General features: G+C 46.6%; 1 protein-coding gene across 2 annotated transcripts in view; it reads left to right on the plus strand.

Annotated features, from left to right (window-relative positions):
* Positions 1-22,236, plus strand: part of COG6 (component of oligomeric golgi complex 6) — a 74,516-nt gene that overhangs the window by 49,768 nt on the left and 2,512 nt on the right. Inside the window, exon 19 of one of the 2 annotated variants that reach the window (XM_001512585.6) lies at positions 5,360-5,589. The exons of the other annotated variant lie outside the window; for it this stretch is intronic. Coding sequence (XP_001512635.3) covers positions 5,360-5,507 — 148 coding nt within the window. The 3' untranslated portion in view covers positions 5,508-5,589. Of the gene's footprint in view, positions 1-5,359; positions 5,590-22,236 lie in introns of those variants that run through there. 2 annotated transcript variants of the gene reach the window in all.

Genomic DNA, 22,236 nt, shown 5'->3' on the forward strand with positions numbered 1-22,236 from the left:
AACCCTGCCAGACATTCTAAGGACCCTCTGATGGTTGAACAAGCAGACTTTCTGTCAGAGACTGCAGGAGATTTGATGGGAAGAAAGTTCTAGAATCATAGTTGGATCAAGGAAGGAAGGGGGAAGGAAAAGGGAAATAAAGGGATATTCTGAATATAGTTGGTTAATAACAGTTGTGGAAATGTTGCTGTATGCAGTGTTAAACATTTTGCTTCTCTGTTTGCTTCCCTCTTTCCCCATCCCTACCTCCCCCCAATAGTTTGTAAGCTCCTCATGGACCTAAACTAGTTTTAAATCATTTTGGGTTTTTTTTGCATATATCCAAGCACTTAGTAAACCATTACACCCATTAAAGACACTCAGTTAATACTTTTGTTGACTATGCTGATGATAATGAGATCTGATCCCAGATCCTTACTTAACCTCTAACTGTGCAGAGTTCCAAGAGCTGTATTTCACTAGAGTTTGTGGGGAAAATAACGCCTCTTATTTCTTGTCCTCCTAACAAAAATGTTATTGAAAAGCTGCAAAGGATAGATATACCCACCACCTGTTTATAATCGAGCCGCAGCGTGACCAGTCAAGGCTTGAGTTCAAGCTCAGGGTTCAAAAAGACGCCCTCAGTTATGCGTGTGAAGCAAACACGTAACTGAGTGTCTTATTCTGGAAGAGCTGTTTCTGATGGGCATTTAGACAGTGTGGACATTTCCAGTCCTCTTGATAGGATTTGTGCATTGATTAAACCATTTCAAGACCCAGAATATTTCCAGTGACAATCCATCACACAAATGGTGGGCCTGCCAAAGCAGTGAAAGCCAAAAAAAAGGAGTTGGATCGAAGCACTTCTTAAATACGAGTTGTGCGAGATAAAAGCATTACAAAGTGAGCAGTCTTAGCATCGTTCACGAAATGGGTCTCTTACGAGCTAAGCAGAGGGGATCATAAGAACTTCGGGTGTACTCAGTTTCTCACCCCGGCCAGAGCCCCTGCTGCTATGCGGCAAAGGAGAAGGTTCTGTCTAGGCAGCGGTCAAGTCGTCGGGAAGGACCACGAGGGCCAGAGTAGCGGAACAGAGAAAGGAACAAATGAGCAGAGTAAACGGAGAGAGGAAGAGACAGCCAAGATAGACCGACAGAGGAGTTGAGTTACATAGGGAAGAGATGGTGAGAGATAAGGAGATAATGACAGGAAGAGAGGAAGGGGAAAAAGGGCAGGGAAAAGAGGAGGAGGAAAAGTACAGTGTCTATCTGAGCCAGCCCAGATATTTCCGCTACTCCAAAAAAAAAAAATAAAATAGTGCTGACAGTGGGGTGTGAGCGCTACTGTGGTCTCCACCAGCTTTAAATCCAAACTCCACTGGGAGTCCGGAAATGTCAAGGGACCTGAAACAGAATAAAGGAGCCATAAATACGATAGTTTGAAATTATCTTGCTTCCTCTTCAACATTGCAGTCTTTGAATTAGCTATGGTTGGAGTTGATAGCTCTTACCTATGCACAAACCAGGGTACCTGAGTGCCAGAAAACTTAGATTATAAATCATTTTAGGAGGAAGATATTTAGTTGGGATTGGGATTTTTTTTTGCCATAAACTGTAATTGTTTATAATTGAAGATATTACAAGAGTGTAGTAATGATTAATAAGTAAATATTGGTTTTGATCAGTACACACCATAAGATTTCATGTTTTCTCATGTAGAAATGTTAATATCAATTATAAATCATTGATGAGTAATAGTGCAGAGCATTTTAGAGAGATAAATGCCTTTCCTTAACCTCTTGGGTTTCCGTAAGGTTACCATAATGCCTGAAAAGCATTTGTGCTGTCAGGCTTTTGACAGTTGGAAGTATGATCTTTTTATCAAAATCCTGCCAGTACCATTGATTACCTAGGGGGATATATTAGCTAACCTTCCAGCTCTTTTTATTTTCTGTGTGTGCTTCTCTGAATATATTATGGTAGAATTTACCTGTACCTGAACACTACATTAGTAAAATGCATCGTGTCTACCAACTAAGCGAAACAAAAATTCCATTTCCAGTAAATCTAAAAATTATTATTTTCTGGGTTGGATTTGTGAGTTTAGTTTTATGGTCTTGGGCTGGGTGCTTAGCATTCCATAATGAACTGATCATTTTTGCCAATAGGAAGAGTGCCCTTAAAATGGGGAGATCCGCAAATGGAGGCATATCAAGAAATAAAATAAGCAACAAAGATAAAAGTAGTTTCCTTGAAGGGTGCCCTTCCTCCCTCATCGTTACTAGGTTAGTAGAGAAGCAGTGTGGCCTAGCGGAAAGAACCCGGGCCTAGAAATTGGAGTACTAATTCCAACTCTGATGTATGACCTTGGACAAGTCACTTCTCTGTGTCTCTGCTTCCTCATCTGTAAAATGGGGATTAAATCCTCCTTCCTCTTAGTTAGACTGAGAGTCCAATGTGGGACAAGGGACTGTGCCCGACCTGATTAACTTGGCTCTACCTCAGTGCTTAGTACATTGCTTGGCACAAGGTAAGCTTCTAATAAGTACCGTAAAAAAAAAAATAAAATTGGTGTTGAATTACCACCGTCTCTGCAGGATTCCTTCCTTTCCTCATCACTCGTCAGAGCCGTGGTGAGTCGAATGAAGCCACATGACTTCTTGCCAGCTCCGTAACTAGTCAAGGTGGCAATAAGCATTGGCCTTTCTGGGTGATGCCTGTTTTTGTTCTTACTGTTTTGTGATGTGATGGTTATTGTCTTAGTATTGCCATCTCTTCGATAAGTATTTGCACTGCAAGAGTAAAGTTCATCAGTTGTGGTCTCCCGGTAAACCCAGCCTAAAAAAACAAAAATGTAAACCTGGCATTCTAATACCCAGAAGTGTCTATTGTCTTTTCTTCCCCACTTGCGAATCTTTATCCGTTAAGACACTTTTTATTTCTGCATAGAAACACCTTATCCTCTTAACTAGGGTGCTGTTAAAACAAAAAGCCACTTTTTCTCATCACAGAAACTGAATGTTGAGACAAACTATTTTTAGAAATGCTGGGTTTATGATAATGATAAAAGTTGTATCGCGTTGTTATGGCAACTGGAATCCTACCGCACTGATTAATGACAAGAACACTGATTCTAGTAGTGAGAGGACTCATTTCTTATCACAGTTCATTGCTTTAAAATATTAATTTAGAATAAAATATTTTCTGTGAATATATTTTAAAATGTGAATAATATTATCCTCATTCAGTTCACATGAACGGATTCCTACTAATCACTGCATAAAATATTTAATAGTTCTCAACATCCTGGAGCTTAATATTTTCAATTAGTGCTAGTTAAATCTTTTTTTTTGTAACTCGGAAGAATGTATGAATTTCTCTATCTATTGAAATCTTGAATTAAAGAGCCTGAATCTTATTTCTAGGTTGTTTTGTCATGAAAATGTGCTTTATTGTCAACAGCTGGAATTGTTTTTAAATGTCATATTTAATAAAGGTAGGGCCTTATTCCACCAGAAAAATAAGCTCTTGCCTAGGTGGAACTTCATTCGGTAATATTTATCGAGCGCTCACTGTGTGCCAAGCACTGTACTGAGCGCTTGGCAGAGTACTGTATAACAACAAGCAGACACATTCCTGCCTACAACGAGCTCACACCCATTCAGGATTCACAAAGAGCTGGAAGAGAGCATCCCAGATCCCGGCCACAGGGTGTCATGTGGTAAATTTCCGAGAAGTTATCCCACCTCCAAACGAGCTGAACTTGGCTTCGGGGACAACCTTCCAGACCTGGCGTGGTTATCCACATTCGGACTTATTTTTCTGGTGGGAGCAGATCTATAGAATTTGTTCGGTTTAATAAAGTGGGCAGTGCTGGGAGATGATGGAACCCAGTTTAGACCGCCTTTAACAGTGCACACTGAAAATGGAAGTCAGGAGTCCTGGGCTCTAATTCCAGCTCTGCCACTTTCCCGCTGTGCAACCTTGGGCAACTCATGTAACTTCTCTGGGTCTCAGCAGAAAGACAGACACAGAATTAATTAGGATAATTAGGACACTGAATTAGGTAGGAGAAAGAAAACATCACCCGGTTTGGGAGGGCAGGGACCTTTTTTTTTTCTTTGGCCTCCATATCTGGTTAGTACAAACAATGTGTATGCAACATATCTAAGGTATGACAATAATGTATTCATCATTCTGAAAAATATGGAGTTCAGGGTCATGAGTCAAATGGATGAAGCTTCTTGATAACTTCATTTTGCCCCAAGCCTAAAATAAATCAGAGCTGGCATACTGAGACTTAGTTAATGGGCCTAATGAGAAATGTAATATTCTCTTCCTTTGTTTCTTTGCCTTTTTGTTGGCTTTCATGGAAATCTGTGTCTGGGGGAAACACAGGGTGGATGAGCTCCAGGCAATGATTGTGTTCTTATCAGATGCGAACAGCAAGATAAGGCCAAGGAGAACGGCTCTTGGACTGAATGCATTTTTTTGAAAAGGATACACAAGGCTACGGTAGTCTAAAATAGTAGTCTAAAATAAGCTGTGTTTGCCCTGCCGTTATCTGTTATTGTTTCATTAAATTCCCTCACAAACTTAGATTTCTTTGAAACCTGAGTATTCAGAGAAATCTATTTAAGGGGGAACGGAATACAATAACATACAAAAACGGAATGGACGGGTTTCATTTTTCTGAGGAAAGCAGTAGTGGTGACTGGTAGAGTGTGGCTGGGGAAGAGCACGTGAATAAGTGAGGGTTTCTGCTCCCTTTTATGGACAGGATTGAAGATCTTTGGCTATTCCCTGCGCGGGTGAGCTGGTAGTAATCGGGACAAAAAGGTTTTTCTGATGCCATTCAAACTCGACTCTTGCTTGCTGCTCTCCTTAAGGAGGAATGGGGTGGCTGTTGGTGTTGGGAACAGGTGTAGTCTATTGGACATCGGCAAGTATATTACCTCAATATATTAGTTTTTTTATAACGATGGGGCCGTGTACTTTCCCAGCCGCTCAATATAGTACTCACCACAGACTAAGTGCTCAGGAAATACCATTGACTGATTGATTTTGCTCTTGAAGAGCTTTGCTGGTGTACTCCTAAACTGTACAGTATCCAGACGTATGCGTGACATAATTATAACACTTGTTAGAAAAGAACTATGTAAAAAAAAAAATATTGCGTGGGGGGGGGGGTTTGGGGGGCTACAGTTGAAATATCTGTATGGTTAAAGGTACATTTCTGATGATTGAAAGCAGTTCATATGTCTACCTTTGGTTATCTCTGAGTGATGTACTTAAAACTCTTGGTCCGTGTTTTGATCTTCCATCTCTGGGAAATTCAGTTGTAGTGTAAACTCAAACGTTGTTTATGTGTTTGTCAATAGAGAACAGATCGTAAAACAGTCGACGGAACTGGTCTGCAGAGCCTACAGCCAACTGTACGCCGCTGTGACAAACCCAGCCAGTGGCTACAAAGACCCTGACACTATTGTCCACAGATCTCCACAGCAAGTGCAGACGCTGCTCTCTTGACTGTGGTTTCGGGAAGACGCGGCAGAGCATCTGTAAAACCATCCGGCCTCAGGATATTAAACACTTCCCTCTTTTCAAGCTAGTGGCGTTTCAAAATTTAATGCCTCAAAATGGTCTTTTGTGCTGCTTTCAAGGCATTTGCAGGCACTTTGGCAGACAGTGTTCATTCATTCATTCATTGGGTCATATTTATTGAGCACTTACTGTGCGCAGAGTACTGTACTAAGTGCTTGGGCAAGCGGTTGCCCAACTTGCAACTTGCCCAAGCATTGCAACTTGCCCAAGCACTCAGTATAGTATAACAATAATCAGACACATTCCCTGCCCACATGAGCTTGTGAAACTGGTTTCCCTTGATTCGGGGGTGTCTCCCCACCCCCGGGGAGGGTCCCGGGGGTCCGCAGGCAATGCCTCCTTCTCCCTTTGGCCATTACCAAGGTGAAGCCCCTCCACAACTGGAGCTGGGCAAGGGGAAGCCGAGGCTGCAGACCAGGCCACTTGTCAGCTATGTGACTGTGGGCAAGTCACTTAACTTCTCTGTGCCTCAGTTACCTCATCTGTAAGATGGGGATTACGACTGTGAGCCTCATGTGGGACAACCTGATTTCCCTGTATCTACCCCAGCACTTAGAACAGTGCTCTGCACATAGTAAGTGCTTAACAAATACCAACATTATTATTATTCACTGAAGGCCCTGTGATCCCGAGGGCGGAGGAGCGGGAATGCCTGACAATTCACGGGCGGGGGACCTCTCTTCCCACTTGGGATCCACGTGAGAAGATCCTCCCACCGGAACAGGGCAGCCAGAACCCGGAATTGTCACCACGTGGTGTGAATTTGAATCAAGTAAGCCCTTAGCAAATGTCATAGAGGATGATCAAAAGAAGAGTAACAAACCAAAACTAAAGAACGCTCATAATTACTAGTTAGCATTTAAATAAGCCATAAAAGAAAAAGTGAATCTAATCACTTGTAGACCCCTCTAGTCCATTGTAATGAGCAGAGTGAACAGCTTGAACTCTGGCTAACTTGGGCTTCATCTAGTGCTTAATTTTGTCCAGCAGTGAGGGGGGACAGTGGGTTTGGGGAAAGGGTAGAGAATCCTGTGTACATTGCGGGGTTGTGGGAGGAGTGTGCTTGATTAGATGAGGACTGTGAAGAGGTGGGATTTGTTAATAAAAGAGATTTTTGCTGTACTGGAAGCTCACCTTATGGTTACCGTTATTGCCGTAATACTTGAACTCTGGCAGTTGGGATGTCAGGGGAACGCTCCATTAAACGCATTAGCCTCGCAATCTAGAATTTCTGTGGGTGGTCCCTCTGGCACCTGTTAGCCCCCGAGAGGTCCGGGTTGGCATTCGTGTTGGGAGAATTCTCTCATCCGTGAGCCACCCCTTCTGTGTGGCCTGAAATCTCTGCCTATGTTCTTTTTCCATCTCCTCCTGCATCCTTTTCCACTGTATCGCCAATTGAAAGACGATTTGTTAGCAAATGTGTTTAATCTGAGCCTTACAACTCTCCAAAAAAATTGTTTTCCTTTGAGCCTTGGGCAGACTACACATCACTCTTATTTCAAGCGAATGCCCATTGTTAGCGGGGATTTTCATGCTAATCGAAGGAGGCAGAACAGGCTCTTCCCCTGCCTCACTTGACGACATTTTAAGATCTTGGTATGGGAGTTTAGAATTCCACCACCAAGAAATCGATCTATTTATGCTTGCATTTCCATTGTATCAAGTGTTCCTGTTGCTTCGACGGGGAAGATACCGTTGAATCAGAGCACACGTAGCGGACAGTTTTTCTTTAGAAAAGGGTGTCAGAGCATGAGCCTCCTGCCACCGGAGTCCCCTTCCATGTGGACAGTCAACAAAACTCGGACAAGTGCTGGCTGCTCTTTTAAAGCGACCCTCAGTTGACTGACAAAAGAAGATGAGAATTGAAGTGTGGGGTGGGGGGAGACAGGAAGAAGTACAGTTTCATAATGAGCTAAGTGAGAACCTCAGGCCATTACTGATTCAATCCAGTGGTCCATCCTACCCCATAGAAAAGGATGGTGGGAGGAAAGCGTGGAGGTCGCCTTCATTGACATGCAACTAAACTTACTGTTTCTCCAACCGTCTCCTCCTATGCCCCCTTCACTGTTTAAAGCCAAATGGTTAGTCGTATTTATTAAGCGCTTACCGTGTGCAGAGCACTGTACTAAGCCCTTGGAAGAGTACGATATAACCGAGTCGGTAGATAGGTTCCCCGCCCACAGCTAGCTTAACAGATTGAACCTTTTGGTGTTTTTGCCCAGCACACCTGCCTAGAGTCATGGATTCCCTGGCCTTACCCCTCTGTGATGAAAGGGAGTTTCCTTTTGTTTGACTTACACCTTGCCAGCTTCCCACATGGGCTGGTCACTTGAAGCAACATTGTAGGCTAGCTATGTCCAGGATTCTTTTCCTGAGACAGGATTGAGAACCTGGAGCCCAAAGCGCAGTTGTAGTTAAGATTCTTTCTCCCCAAATTGGTTTACATGGCCCTTGCTTTTCAAAGGGAATCTGCCCAATAATAATAATAATAATGTTGGTATTTGTTAAGCGCTTACTATGTGCCGAGCACTGTTCTAAGCGCTGGGATAGACACAAGGGAATCAGGTTGTCCCACGTGGGGCTCACAGTCTCAATCCCCATTTTACAGATGAGGTAACTGAGGCACCGAGAAGTGAAGTGACTTGCCCGAAGTCACACAGCTGACAAATGGCCGAGCCGGGATTTGAACCCATGACCTCTGACTCCAAAGCCCATGCTCTTTCCACTGAGCCACGCTGCTTCTCACCCTCCCACCCTCCGCTCTTCCCTCCCTCTGCTCTCAGTTTCTGCTCCAGCTTCCCCGGTCAAGTGACGTTTCACCAACCAGATGAATCTAGCGTCATGGGCGAGCTTGAAAATTTCACTGTGTACTCCCTTTTCCAGGAAAGCTGCAAGATTTGATTAGCATTGCACATGTTTGTGTTGTATATTTAGTATGAACTCCGGCCACTCTCCTTGCTTCGAAATTGGGTTCAGGACCTGTTCATCAGCGTCAATATGTGCAAGGACAGATGAAGAGCTAAGAGCTACCATAGAAAAAGGGATAATAGAAATGGAATCGAGGCATCTTGGCTTTATATTACTACTAAATACTATAGAGAGAGACAATTGCCTGTTTGTAGATCATCCATTGGGTATATACTAATAATTGTTATGTATTCAGGGTTTACTAGATGGCAAGCTTAGGGTAAATACAGTGATAATTAGATTAGACTCAATCTCTTATCCTACACAGGGCTCACAATCGAAAGACAGAGTGATAGTAGGAAAACAGTGGGGCCTAGTGGAAAGAACCTGGGCTTGAAAATCAGAGGAGCTGGATACTGATCCTAGTTCTGCCACTTGCTTACTGCATAACCTTGGTCAAATCACTTCACTTTTTCTGGGCCTCAGTTTCCTCAATTGTAAAATGGGTATTAAATACCAGCCCTCCCTCCTACTTAGACTGGGAACCCCATGTGGGATCAGAGATCCCACATGATCCAATCTGATTCCCATGTATCCAGCCCTGCGTTCACTACATACTAAGCGTTGAATAAATAACACTATTAGTATTATTTATCCCCATTTTTCAGATGAGGGTACAGGTATAGAGAAGTTAAGTGACCTGGCCAAAGTCACACACAGATGAGTGTCAGGGCAGGGACTGGGACTCCAGTTTCCCAACACCCAGACCGAGCTCTTTCCATTAGGTTACCCTGTATCCTCAGTTATCATCTCACCTTGGTCCCTTTTAGTATTTGAAGAAGAGCCAAGAAAATGCTGGGAAAAAAAATTCAAAGAGCTTGCTGAAAATAACTCAATTTGCAAGGGGTAAAGTATTAGTCGTGTTGCTCTTGGTAACCTCTGATGCCTAGGGAGATGGTTGAGAATCACAATGACCACTATCCCCCCCCCTTTTTTTTGCCGGGGGGGGGGTGTAGATCAGTAACCTGATATTCCATATTATAGGAGTGAATCCAGTAGCCTCTAGTAACAGGGAGTGGGACTGCCTCTGGGTTTTAAATGAAAACTTTTCTTTAATGGTAGCTGGTTAGTGCTTACTGTGTGCCAGGCGGATAGATACAAGCTAATCAGATTGGACGTAGTCCATGTCCCAAATGGGGCTTGCAGTCTTCATCCCCATTTTACAGATGCGGTAACTGAGGCTCAGAGAAATTAAAGTCACCCAAGGTCACACAGCAGACAAGCATCAGAGCCAGGATTTTGAAGGTCTCATTGAGCACTGGGCCATAAAGATGGTTAAAAATGATACTAAAATTTCCTCATTAAAAGGGACTGGAATCGTCCACCTCGGACAGTTTGAAGGACTGTTTGTATTTTTTTTTCCATCCTATGTGCCTCTCTAGATCTTGCCACCAGAGTGGCTAGACATTTTAACCCAGTTTGTTTTTCTTAGCCGGTCACTTCTCCCTCCCCATTTCTGCCCCATTTTGCCTTTCTGCTCTCTGCTTTTTGACGCTGGACTGAATTTCCATTCTAATCGAGGCCCCACGGATCCCCCAGAAAGAGCCTTCACACTTCAAAACACACTCCCCTTTCTTATCCCCTCCACCCGACGTGTGAGGGGTGAAGCTAACTGCCCAAGATACACCGACGCTACTTCCCTTCATCATGTTTTACTGCATTTCCCAAGAGAGTTTGAGGTCAGAAGTAACAACCTGCCTTCCAGATGAAAAAATTCCTCATAACGGAGAGGCTAAGCTACTGATTAGGAGGGTATGAATTTCTTCAATTGTACTTGGTTTTTAACTCAGTACCTGCTCCCTTTTCCCCATTTTTTTATTATTAATGCCCCTGCAGCTCATTGTCTCTCAGCTCCAGGTTTTTGGCTCAATGTAGTGAACTGCTGTCCATCCTTATCCCAGACAGCCTTTTGTTTTCTGCATCTCTCTTTTTTTCCCAACCCGCTTCCCACTTCCCAGACTATAAGAGCAGTCCCCAGGATATGAAGAAGCAGGGTGAAGAGAGGGATTCAGGGCCCGCATCCTTGCCCGGCGCAGACCCTCCTGCTCCTTCCCTCGCCCCCACCACTCCAAGATTCCCAAATGTGGGAGGCCTGCAGCTACCACCCTGGCCCTGCCAGAGATCTCCCCCCACCACCACTCCTCACTCCTCCTCGAGTAGCTGGCACGGGTGCCACCCTTTCCCCGATTGGCAGGGATTGAAAAATTGCTCTTAAACTGAAACCAAACGCCAAATATTTTCATTTGATAAAATGTAAACCTGATCTTAAAAGTTAAGGTGAAAATTGCCCCCTCAGATGGTGTTTTTAAACCCCCGAATCCATTCTTTATTCTGTGAGTTTGATAACTCCGGGGAGCTGAGTAGCACAGTGCTCAGAGGGAATAATCTGATTAGCAAATGTCAGAGTTGGTGTACTGAATGCCAATATTTAGTTAAATATAGCAGAGGGATGACTATAGCAGCGTGCAATGAAGGAATGGACGTTCAACGAAAAACTCATTTTGTAAAGGCCGGTCAAGTTCTGGAAACAAATCAAGGGGTGAGAGATGCCTCACCCAACTAGATTGTAAACTCCCTGGGCACAGGGACTGTGTGTACTAACTCTCTTGTACTTTACTAAGCATTTAGCACAGTGCTTTGCACACAATAGACCTTGAGTTCCTTGAGGGCAGGGACCAGGTCCACAAACCCTTTTGTTCCCTCCTTAGGGCTCATTAAAGTGCTTAGCCCAGAGCAAACATTCAGTAAATGCCACTGTTTGATTGATCGATGCCTTTCAGGAGGCCCTGGAACATCCCAGCCTTCCCCAGCAAATGCCCCGATTGCACGCGGACATGCAAACACCTCGCGTGAGTGCCGGGCGTTTGGTCGCTACTGGCTTTTGCCCGAGAGTGCTGCCGGCTAAAGCGTGGCGATACCCGAGTTTGCCAAACCTGCTTTCGCGCTAATTTTTTTTTTCCTTGAGATCTAAGCCATACCCCCACACTTGTGTAAGTGTTCCACCCAGACTTCCCTTGTCTTTCCTGCGAACACACCCCCACGAAATCCACTCAGCTCAGTTCTACATCACAGTGACTGTGCCCTGTGTCCCAGAAAACTCCCTATCTGATTCCACCCGATATGCACAACTGTTACTTCCAATTTGCTTCAGATGGTCTATAAATCCAGGTGGGTTCTGATGCAAAGGAATCAGAATAGTTGTTTAATATACGCTTTTATATTGTACTGAGTGGTTGGGAGAGTATGATACAGTCGAGCTGGTAGACATGGACACGATCCCTCCCTCCCCAGTCAATCTGTAGGACTTACCAAGTACCTACTCTGCGCAGAGCAATGTACACAGCTCTTAGTTCCTTCCATTAGAGTAAGAAGGCAAGATGCCTATTTTCAAGGCGATTGCAGTCCAGCCGGGACGGCACAAAATAAATTACAGATAAAAGCCCCTTTTGGGACTAGGACTTTGCCTGACCTGATTATTCTCTATCTACCTCAGTGCTCAGTATTGTGCTTGGCACACAATTATTATTATTAAGGGTGAAGAGAATAGAAAGACAGGTCTGTGGATGAGTAAGCACTCAGACACACAGGATTTGTTGGGAAAATGATGCCTTTTTTCCGTAGTATCCTATCCAAAATGGCAGCACGAAGACACTTCACAGCCCGATAATAATACTAATTAAATGCTTAATATGCACCAAGCCCCGCTATGTGCTTTTGGATAGATGGGAGGTAATCAGACTGAACACAGTCCCTGTCAGTCTAAATGGAAGGGAGAACAGGTATTTAATCCCCATTTTACAGATGAGGAATCTGAGGCACAGATTGGTTAAGATGTCTTGCCCACCGTCACTCAGCAGGCAAGCGGCAGAACCGGGGTTGGAGTCCAGGTCCTTCGACTCCCAGGCCTGTGCTCTTTCCACTAGGCCACGCTACTTCCGCACAATTGACTGCCAGTGAGTTTTGAAGCCCAGGGCACGGTGGGTGAGCCAACCGTCACATCTGGAATGCCGGTAATTAAAAGACTCGTCCTTGCCCCCTTCCCTCTACAAACTTATCTGAGGAGACCAGTGGGTATTTAATCAAACAGAAGCAATTCCTGTCTGATGAAGAAGCATCTGGTGGCCTTCGACCTAATACTTCTGGTGAGTCATAGACTGGTTCGAGTCTGTGCTTGAAACTCTTGCTGCCCCTTCACTCCCTCAGCCCGGAGCTCCTGTGCGTGTCAGGGCCTCAACTCACAGGTTGGGGTGTGCTTGTTTTAGGGGGTTTCCCCCTCTGCCCACTCAAATTCCTTGGGGGCGGGGATTATGTCGCTGTGGTTCAGTCGCCATACTGGTCTCCTTGCTCAGGGCAAGAATCAGGTCTACTATTTTACTCCCTCAAATGCTTAGTGCGGTGCTTTGCACACAGTAGGCGTTCACTAAATGCTGTTGACTGATTGGTGGCTGAATTGGCAGCAACACCCTGTGGTGACACCCTTAAGGTCCAAGCAGTCGCCGAAAGAACACAGTGCTCTCCCTGATCGAGCGACAGTCTAGAAAAAACATCTTTCTACCTATAAGGGGCTAGGAAAGACCATGCTTCGTGCCGCCCTAAGTCAGTCAGTTGTGTCTACGGTGTGCAGAGCACCATACTAAGCGCTCGAGGAATAAATCTCACCACTAGCAGCCCAGTCTTTAAATATGAAGGCTATAGCTTCTCATTCCTACATGTACACGCGTGGTCTATAACCCCGGGTGGAGACTTAATGTAATGGAAATGTTAGTAGAAGTTCCGGGGCCCTGTCAGTGAGCTCGGAACAACTGCCGACACGGATCACTTGCAACAAGGCAGGTTAGCAAAGCGTTCTGAAGTAATTAAATCGGATCCAGTGTCTTTCGAAATGGGCCCAAGGGGAATAAAAGAATGCCCAACTTGAAGTTTCGCGGGAGCATTTCTAATAATAATAATGTATTTGTTAAGCGCTTTCTATGCAGCGGGCACTGTTCTCAGCGCTGGGGTGGATACAGGCAAATTGGGTTGGACACAGTCCCTGTCCCATGTGGGGCTCACGATGTCAATATTTGCGTTGGCTTTAGGGAAGAATTTTCTGACCGGAAGTTGGTATCGTGGAATGTATATGAATGTATACTGGAGGAGTTTATCTAAAAGGTGCCAAAATGAGCCATCTGGCTCTAAATCTTCCATCTACGCCAGAAGTCACTTATTTCAGTGCTCTGCCCACATTAAGGGCTCAAATACCACTGACTGTCACAAAAAGGTTTGAAGTATAGTGTAAGCAATCAATCGGTGCTATTTATTGAGTGCTTAGTGAGCCCAGACCACTGTACTAAGCACTTGGTGAAGTACAATGCAACAGAGTTGCTAGCCACTTACGGGATAATTGGTCTTGACATGCACTTTCTTCATGGTTTGCTTGGGGGTGGGGGGAGTGGGCGCGGAGGGGAGAGCCTTCCGGCATCCCAGACTTTTCCCCTTAGTCACCCATTACCGACACGTCGTCCCTGTATCTATTTAATTCTTCCAAGCCATCCCTGTCTTTTCCCTCTAACATCCTCCATTCCCTTGAATAACCCATTATCGGCCTCTTGCTCTTGAGCTTATTCAAATCCTCCTCGTGCCCATTGCGGAATACCTTCCTGGGGAAGTCTCTAAAAACTGGATTCCGTTTGACGTGGTCTGGGAGTGTTCCTCTTTGAAGTTGTCAGAGAGCCTAGGTGACTCGTCAAAGTTCCCGCGAGCCTTAGAACTCAGAGAACGTCTCTCAAACCCCGATCCGCGGAGCTTCCTGCAACCGCCTCTAAAATCCCATCCTTCGAGTTCAAGCTTAAGCAACATGTTCATTTTGTTCTCTCCCTCTGCCAAAGCCGGCGATGGCTCCAGTCCATCAGCATTCTTGCGCAGGCCTTCCCACAGCCCCCACAGTGCTCGCCTGACCTCAGCAGAGGTACGGACAGCTGGGCTTCGGGGACGGAGGGAAAGGGCCCTGCTGGCCAGCTCTGGGCAGAGTCCTGGAAGCCAGGAGCCAGGGAAGGGGGTGGGTCTTCCGATGTCCGTTCTGGTAAAAAAAAAAAACCAGCCCCATCGTCAACGCGACTCCAGCAACTCCTCGGGGAGCGTGGTGAAGTCTGGGACGTGGCAGGGAGAAGCAGGTGGTGATTTCTCACCGGGGGAGCACAACCCCCGGGGAAGAGTACAGCTTAAATGGGCCCTCAACTGAGAGAACTACCCTCCAAGTCAATATTCCTTATCTCTGTTTCTTTTCAGGATGGGGTCAGGGTGTCTATTTCAAGAGGCTGCTTGCCCCTGGCAGGTTTACTACAACTGACATGGCATTATCTTCCTCTCCAGCTTCTACACCGGAATCCTAAATTCCTCTTCACTTAGGCAAAACATCCACAGCTCTTTATCGGCATCTCCCCCCAGCCCCCAACCTTCCAGACGGCCAGCCACCCTTTAATGGGCAGTGGCGCAGAGTTCAAGGCAACCAGACCCCAGGGAGCTCGGTAGACACAGCAAAAGCACGAGGAAGCCGGTCTCTAACAGAGCCTTTCGCACCAAAAAATAAAGTCTGGGGGGGGAGCCCAGTTGTCACTTTTACTCGGTCTCCACTTAGACACATCATTCCTAGGACGGTCTCCCGCCACAGACCGGACAGCTCACGGCGCTTCCTTAAAAATACCCCGGTCCGGCCCTCAGCCCCCAGCCCTGCCAGATCCCACATGCTCGGATTCATTCGTGTAATTTATTTTTAGGGCCGCGTAACTATCTCTCTCCGCCGATGAAAGATTTAGTAACCTATTTTAATGAGACAATTATATTTCCACTCTATTATTTGCAATTATCTACTCGTTTAAATTGCCGCAGCCGGAGAGCCCCGGTGTAGTTATCACCCCGGCGGTCCCTTAGCTGCCCTCGGGGAGGAGCAGAGGGATGCGGAGGGGTCTCCCCCTCCTCACCCCCTCAACCAGATACGCTCCAGGAGAGAAAGGGCCGACAGTCAATTAGTTGTATTTATTGAGTGCTTACCACGTGCAGACCTCTGTACTAAGCGCTTGGGAGCATACAAGTATAACAGAGTTGGTAGACACATTCCCAGTCCACAATGAGCTAACAGCCTACAGGGGGAAACAGACATTAAAATATATATATATATGTACCGTGAGAAGCAGCTTGTATTAGTGGATAGAGGAGGGGCCTGAGAATCAGAAGGACCTGGGTTCTAATCTCAGCTCTGCCACATGTCTGCTGTGTGACCTGGGATAAGTCACTGCCAAGATAAGCCGATCAGGCATAGTCTCTGTCCATTTGGAGCACAAACTACAAGAGGTTGCTACAGCTACCCCGGGATGACCTTGCTCTCCTTAGGCGGTCCTGGGACCCCAGAAAACGTCAGAACCCCCACCGGAGCCCAGAGTTCCGGCCAACCTGTATCCACCCCAGCACTTATAGCAGTGTTTGATGCAGAGTAAGCACAGAAAGAATGAGAAGCGGCCTGGCCGAGTGGAAAAAACACAGGCTTGGGGATCAGAAGGATCTGGGTTCTGATCCCGGCCCTGCCACTTATCTGCTGCCTGACCTGGGGCAAGTCGCACAGCAGGGGCCAGGGGCTCCGGCCAAGCCCCAGCTTTGAGTCATGACTAATACGCCGCCCTCTGGGATCCCCTCTTTTAATGCGGTACTCACTGGAACGCCCCAGAGGCCCTCTTGCTACCTCGTGTTTCCCATCCTAACACCAAATACCCTCCGGTGGGGCCTTTGGAAGTAGAGTTGGACCCACTCTGGCAGATGGGTCAGGATAGGACCACCTGGAAGGACCGGTGAATGAGATGGCCTCCCCGGGCTTTTCCGGTTTTTCCTACAGCAGAGGACGGGTCATTTTCTCGTGTTCTTTCTGCTTGCCTTTCCCTACACTCCTCTGTTTCTGGAAATACCCAGCAATGGCTGACGTCGCTTCACTCTAGGAGATTTGCCTCTGGGACCTGTGCCGCTCTGGAGGAGCCCGGCCTCAGACCGGAGAAAAGGCACCATTTGCTGTTCACGTTTCTTCCCTTCTCTGTGTTCATCTGACTTCGGAAATGATGGAGGAGGATATTTCCATGCCAACCGGCAGCCTTCCTTTGTCCACTAGGTGGGTGACAAAACCTCCGTGGCCCAAGTGCCAGGCTGAATTCACAGGCAGTGATAGGATGAAACAAGAAGTGGAGGTCAAATGACAGAGTCACTCAATCGGTGGGATCTATTGAGCACCTTGCTATATGCTGTAAGCGCCTTGTGGGCAGGGAAGGTGTCTACCAACTCTGTTGTGCTCTCCCAAATACTTAGCACAGTGCTCTGCACACAATGAGCACTCAAAAAACACCACTGATCGATTACATGTAAGGAGCACTGTACTAAGCACTTGGGAGAGTACAGTGGATTTGGTAGATAGAATCCCTGGCCTCAAAGACCTTACAATCTAATGGAATTAGGAAAGTGTTGAGCGTAGAGAAATGAGCCTTAAAAGCAGGAGGTCTCGTGGCGCTTAGCCCAGATTTTGATGAGAAGTTGGATTGACCCCGTAGGGTGTCACATTCTAGGGAATTGGAGTCCCTTTGGAAACACTGGCCTCTTGCTCCTCCTCAGCTGTTGCAGCAAGACATTTTGTGGGGCGGTAATGTGGCTACTGGAAAGAACACAGGACAGGGAGTCAGGAAATCTGGGTCCTAATCCCGATTCCGCCCCTTTCCTGCTGTGTGACCCTGGGCAAGTCATTTAACCTCTTGGAGCCTCCATTTTCTCATCTGTAAAACAGGGATAAAATATCTGTTCTCCCACCCTTTTAGATTGCAAGCCCCATGTGGAAGGGGATGGTAGCCAATCTGATTATCTTATATCTATCCCAGTACAGAGGCCAGTGTTTGGCCCAGAATAAGCACTTAGGGAAGCAGCGAGGCCTAGTGGATAGAGCACAGGCCTGGGAGTGTTCTAATCCCCGCTCCGCCACTTGTCTGCCGTGTGACCTGGGCAAGTCACTTCACTTCTCCGTGCCTCAGTTACCTCATCGGTAAAATGGGGATGAAGACCGTGAGCCCCATCGGGCCGGCAGGGACTGTATCCACCCCGATTATCTTGTATCTACCCCAGCGCTCAGTACAGTGCCTGGCACATGGTAAGCCCTTAACAAATGCCACTGAAGAAAGAAAAGTGCTTTAAAAGTACCGTCATTACCTTAAAGCAATGGCAGTACCTTTTAACTCCCTCTTCTCACTTTAAAAAAAGGGTGATGATGAGTACCTTGAGGTTCACATTTTAACTATTACTCACGCTGTTACGCCGGAGCATCGAAATGGGAGCAGACATGGGTGTGGTGCCGTTGAAAGCTTCTGCCACCCAAACTGGGCAGGGAAAGGATGCAGCGACTCCAAGCAGCGCCGAGGCCCTGGAGCTCGCCACGGGGTCACGACAACTCTGTCCCCGGAGAGGAAAGCGAGCTGGCTCGACTAACCACACGGGCGCCTGGTCACACCGAAGGATAATAACGGTGACCGTGGTGTTTGCGAAGTGCTTACTGGGTGCCAAGCATCGCACCCGGCGCCGGGGCGTACGCAAAGTAATCGGGTCAGGGTCCCTGCCCCACGCAGTGCTCACGGTCTACATAGGAGGGAGAACAGGGATTGAATCCCCATTTTACAGTGGAGAAACCGAGACACTGAGAAGTTAAGTGACTTGCCCGAGGTGTCACAGCAGGCAGATGGGAGAGCTGGGATTAAAACCCAAGTCCTCTGGCTCTCAGGCCCATGCTCTTCCCACTAGGCTACCCTGCTTTCTTCACTCCTTGACGTGTCCTTTCTCCACCCCGGGAGGATTTACCCAATCTATCAATGGTACTTATTGAGCGTTTACTCTGTGCAGAGCACTGTACTCAGAACTCGGGAGAGTATAATACAACAGGGTCGGCGGACACGTTCCCTGCCAATGACGAATAGTAATTACAGTTTTAAGTGTCTGCTCTGTGCTAAATGTGGGGGTAAGCGCTGATCCCTATTTTATTTGACTCCCAACTTATCCTGGCTCCTCTTCCGCTCGACCTAACTCATGCGCTTCACTCCTCTAACACCAACCCGAGCCGCGCTCTCATCGCTCTCTCCTTCTACCCCTGGTTCACATCCTCCCAACTGCCTGCTCATGGCCTCCTCCTTTGTTGAAGGCAGGGATTCTATCTACTAACTCTATTGTATTCATCTCTCCCTGGTTCTCTGCCCATAGGGAGTGCTCACTAAATACCTCTGACTGATTGATGGTGATGTTTATTAAGTGCTTGCTCTGTGCCCAGCACTGTGCTCAACTTCAAGGTAGATACAAGATAATCTGTTCAGGCAGTCCCCCCCCACCTAGGACTCATATCTTAAGAAGGAGGGAGAGTAAGTATCTTATTCCCATTTTCAGATGAGGAAACTGAGGCTAGAGAAGCGGCGTTGCCTAGTGGGAAGAGTCCTGGCCTGAGACCCAAGACCTAGGTTCTGATCCCGGCTCGCCACTTGCCTGTTGTGTGACCTTGGGCAAGTCACTTTGCTTTTCTGCACCTCAGTTCCCACATCTGTAAAATAGGGATTAGTTCCTACTCCCTCCCACTTGGATTGTGAGGCTCATGTGGGACAGGGATTGCGTCCAACCCGATAATCTCGAATCTACCCCGGCGCTTAGCACAGGGCCCGGCACATAGGAAGCCATTAAAAGTACCTGGATGATGACCACCGTTACTTGCCCAAGATCGCACGGCGGCCGAGTCATAGAGTCGGGTCCAGAACCCGGACCTCATGCCTCCCCGACTCATGCTCTTTCCACTAGGCCAGGACTTTCCTCCCCTGGAGAGCTCAGAGAGTAGAATTGATGCCCGTGGTGTTGGGGGAAGTTTGGGTGCAGGTTAGAGGCAGGAGACTGGATGAGATGGCTTCTGGAAGCCACCGGTGAGTCAGTAGCAAGTGAGATTGCCAAAATCTGAGATCGCCGCCCCTTGGCGACTTCTGCGCTGAGTCCGGGGAGCCCTGACATGTCTGTGCGCTTCCCATCCCTTCCCTTCCCGGGATCTACTTTTAATTAGAAAATTCAGCCAACAGACAGTTATTGCTCCAAAGTAAATTGCCAGAGAGATTTAGACTCAGACCGAAGCCTACATTTCAATGCATTCAGGTGGGCGACCAACTTGGATATCCAGTCCCCTTCCGGGCTTGCATTTTTCACGATCGGTCCCCGCTCCTTTGGCCAAATGACCTCAGAAGGATCAAAGAAGAAACAGTTACAGAAAGCATTGAGAAGAACGATTGTCGAAGGGGCTAAGGGAAAAAGGCCAGTGGACTTTTGTGGGGTGTGTGCCGGGAGCTGACAATGACGCTTTCATTTGCAGCCCCAGTTCACAGATGTGGGATTGTCTAATTGCAGGAAAATGCCTGCCAGACTGCATCACTGCTCTATTTACAGGGTGGGGTGCGGGGGAGCCAGCGGGCTATTTATAGAACCCCACAAATAGTCACCAAGTTCTTATCTGCCAAAGATAACCTTAGTCGTGATTTATCAAAGGAATCCTGATTATCCATTTTGTCAATTGAATCCTTTCTGAATGTAATGTACATTTCAAAGGATTCTTTTTGCCAATAGAAAGTCATTTGTTATAATTGTTAAGCCAATTAGCTGTGTTTCTGGTGTTTAGCATGGAATCAAAGACCCTCATTAAATGTGGGTTTTCGAGATCCGGAGAGCCATATTTAGTACTGTGTAGGAACCCATGCTCAAACTCCAAAGCGCATCCGTGCTAAACTACATCGGCCCAGGTTTGAATCGGATCAGTTCTGGGTATCGGGAAGTTCTTCCATTAAAGTTCCCTCGCAAGCTAAGGAGCCTCTCTCAGGATTTTTCACTCAGGGTATTTTTTCGGTTGAGCCCTTTATCTGTAATGACTTCAGGTTTATGGCCAGCAGCTTGAAGCAGAAGCTTTTGTAGGTACATGGGAGCGAAAGTATAATGATGTGATGAAGAATTGAAAAGGGAAGCCGCCTCTCTCTTGGTCTGGCGCGGTCCAATCCGACTACAGTCCGAACATTCCCAGTGAGTGAGCTTACTAATTACTTGTTAGAGAGAGGGTAATGAAAACAATTCTAACGCACTTTGCACAAATAAAGCGCCGTCAAAATACTAGCTGGGAACAGTGCCGTTTGCCTGGAACGAAGAAATGAAAGAAGAGAAATCAAGGAGTTTTTAAACATTTATAATGCTTGCCCAAGTTGGAGGGAAATTTCTATTTGAGTGTTGAGTAGTGCAAAATGATCGGTTAGGTTGGTTCTTAGAGAAAAAGGGATCAGTTCCATGTTATTAAAATAACAACCTGTATTTTATTTACCTCGCCTCAGTGCTCGAGTTACCTCCTAAACTGTTAATTTTGGTTTCTTTTAAAAGCTGCAGCAAATTTTACCTTCTGTCACCAAATAGAAAACACCACCAGAAAGCCAGTTGAATGCAAAAGCACAAAAAATGCCCTACTGCTTAAGCTTTCTAATCCATCTTTTCCAAATTCCTAAAAGATATTTTCTAAGCAAAGACTCATTGACTGCTCACAGAAGAAGAGGTTTATGTTTAAGAAGCATAAAGAGAAATGCCATTAGGGAATCAGGAAAACCAAAGCATCGTTTTAATCTTGGTTCCTGAGAAGCTACTGATTGATGAAAGTATGGAAGACAAAGTTAGGAAAGTGCACCTGATAAAGAGGATATTTTTAGGAAGATTAATAAAAGTTCTCTGGCGAAACACACCAGAGCTCCTTAACCCCAAAGACAATTCCAAAACAGATCCCCGGACAGAAGCTCTTCAAACTCCTGGCTCCAGAATGTGTAGCCATAAATTGCTGTATCCAAACACCTAAATTATGTTAACGGCTGTCGTTAATGAGTGTGAGCAATCCTAGTGGTCCAACTCGGAGGCAGTGTGGCCTGGTGGAAAGGGTTCAGAAATGGGAGTCAGAACGAGCCGGGTTCAAGCCCCAGCTCTAGCCTACTGTGTGACCTGGGGGAGTCACTCAACCTCTCTGGGCCTCATTTGTAAAATGGGGATAAACTTGATTAGTGAACCTCTTATAGGGCAGGGACTAGTGTCCGATCAGATAACCTCGTGTCTTTCCAGGTAGTGCCAGACAATGGTTGGATTTTCTCGACTTGGCTCTAGAAGTGACAGGAGTGTGCCGCGGGGTTCGTGGGAATGGTTTATGAGTGAATCAGAGAAATTAGAGTTGAAAAGCCCCATTAAGTCAACTGGTGTGAACCCAGTCTGGCTCTCAGCAGTCTATTTTCCAGTCGTCGTCTAGACTAGTTTTCGATGACTCAGGCGATGGGACATTGACCACTTCCCTCGCAAGCCTCCTTCCCTGTCTAGTCTATCTCGCTAGTGGGGAAAAAAGGTTTCCGAATCTCCTCTGGCTGCATTTCCTCGCCTCCGTTGTCCTCTCAGGAGATAGCCTGGGTGATTCCTCGATTCCTCCCCCAACCCCGCCAGCCCCTTCGGGAACTCGCACCTCTGTTGGTATCCGAAGGACCAGCCCTGGGCATTGCTGAAAGAAGGAGTGGAGGTGGACAGCCAGCAAAGCGGCCTGCCGAGCGACGTCCGGGAGAGAAGGAAGGAGGGAGCGAAGGAGGGAGGAAACTAGCCGTTTCCTCTGCTG

The sequence above is a fragment of the Ornithorhynchus anatinus genome, chromosome 20 (genome assembly GCF_004115215.2).
Source record: "Ornithorhynchus anatinus isolate Pmale09 chromosome 20, mOrnAna1.pri.v4, whole genome shotgun sequence".
Lineage (NCBI taxonomy): Eukaryota > Metazoa > Chordata > Mammalia > Monotremata > Ornithorhynchidae > Ornithorhynchus > Ornithorhynchus anatinus.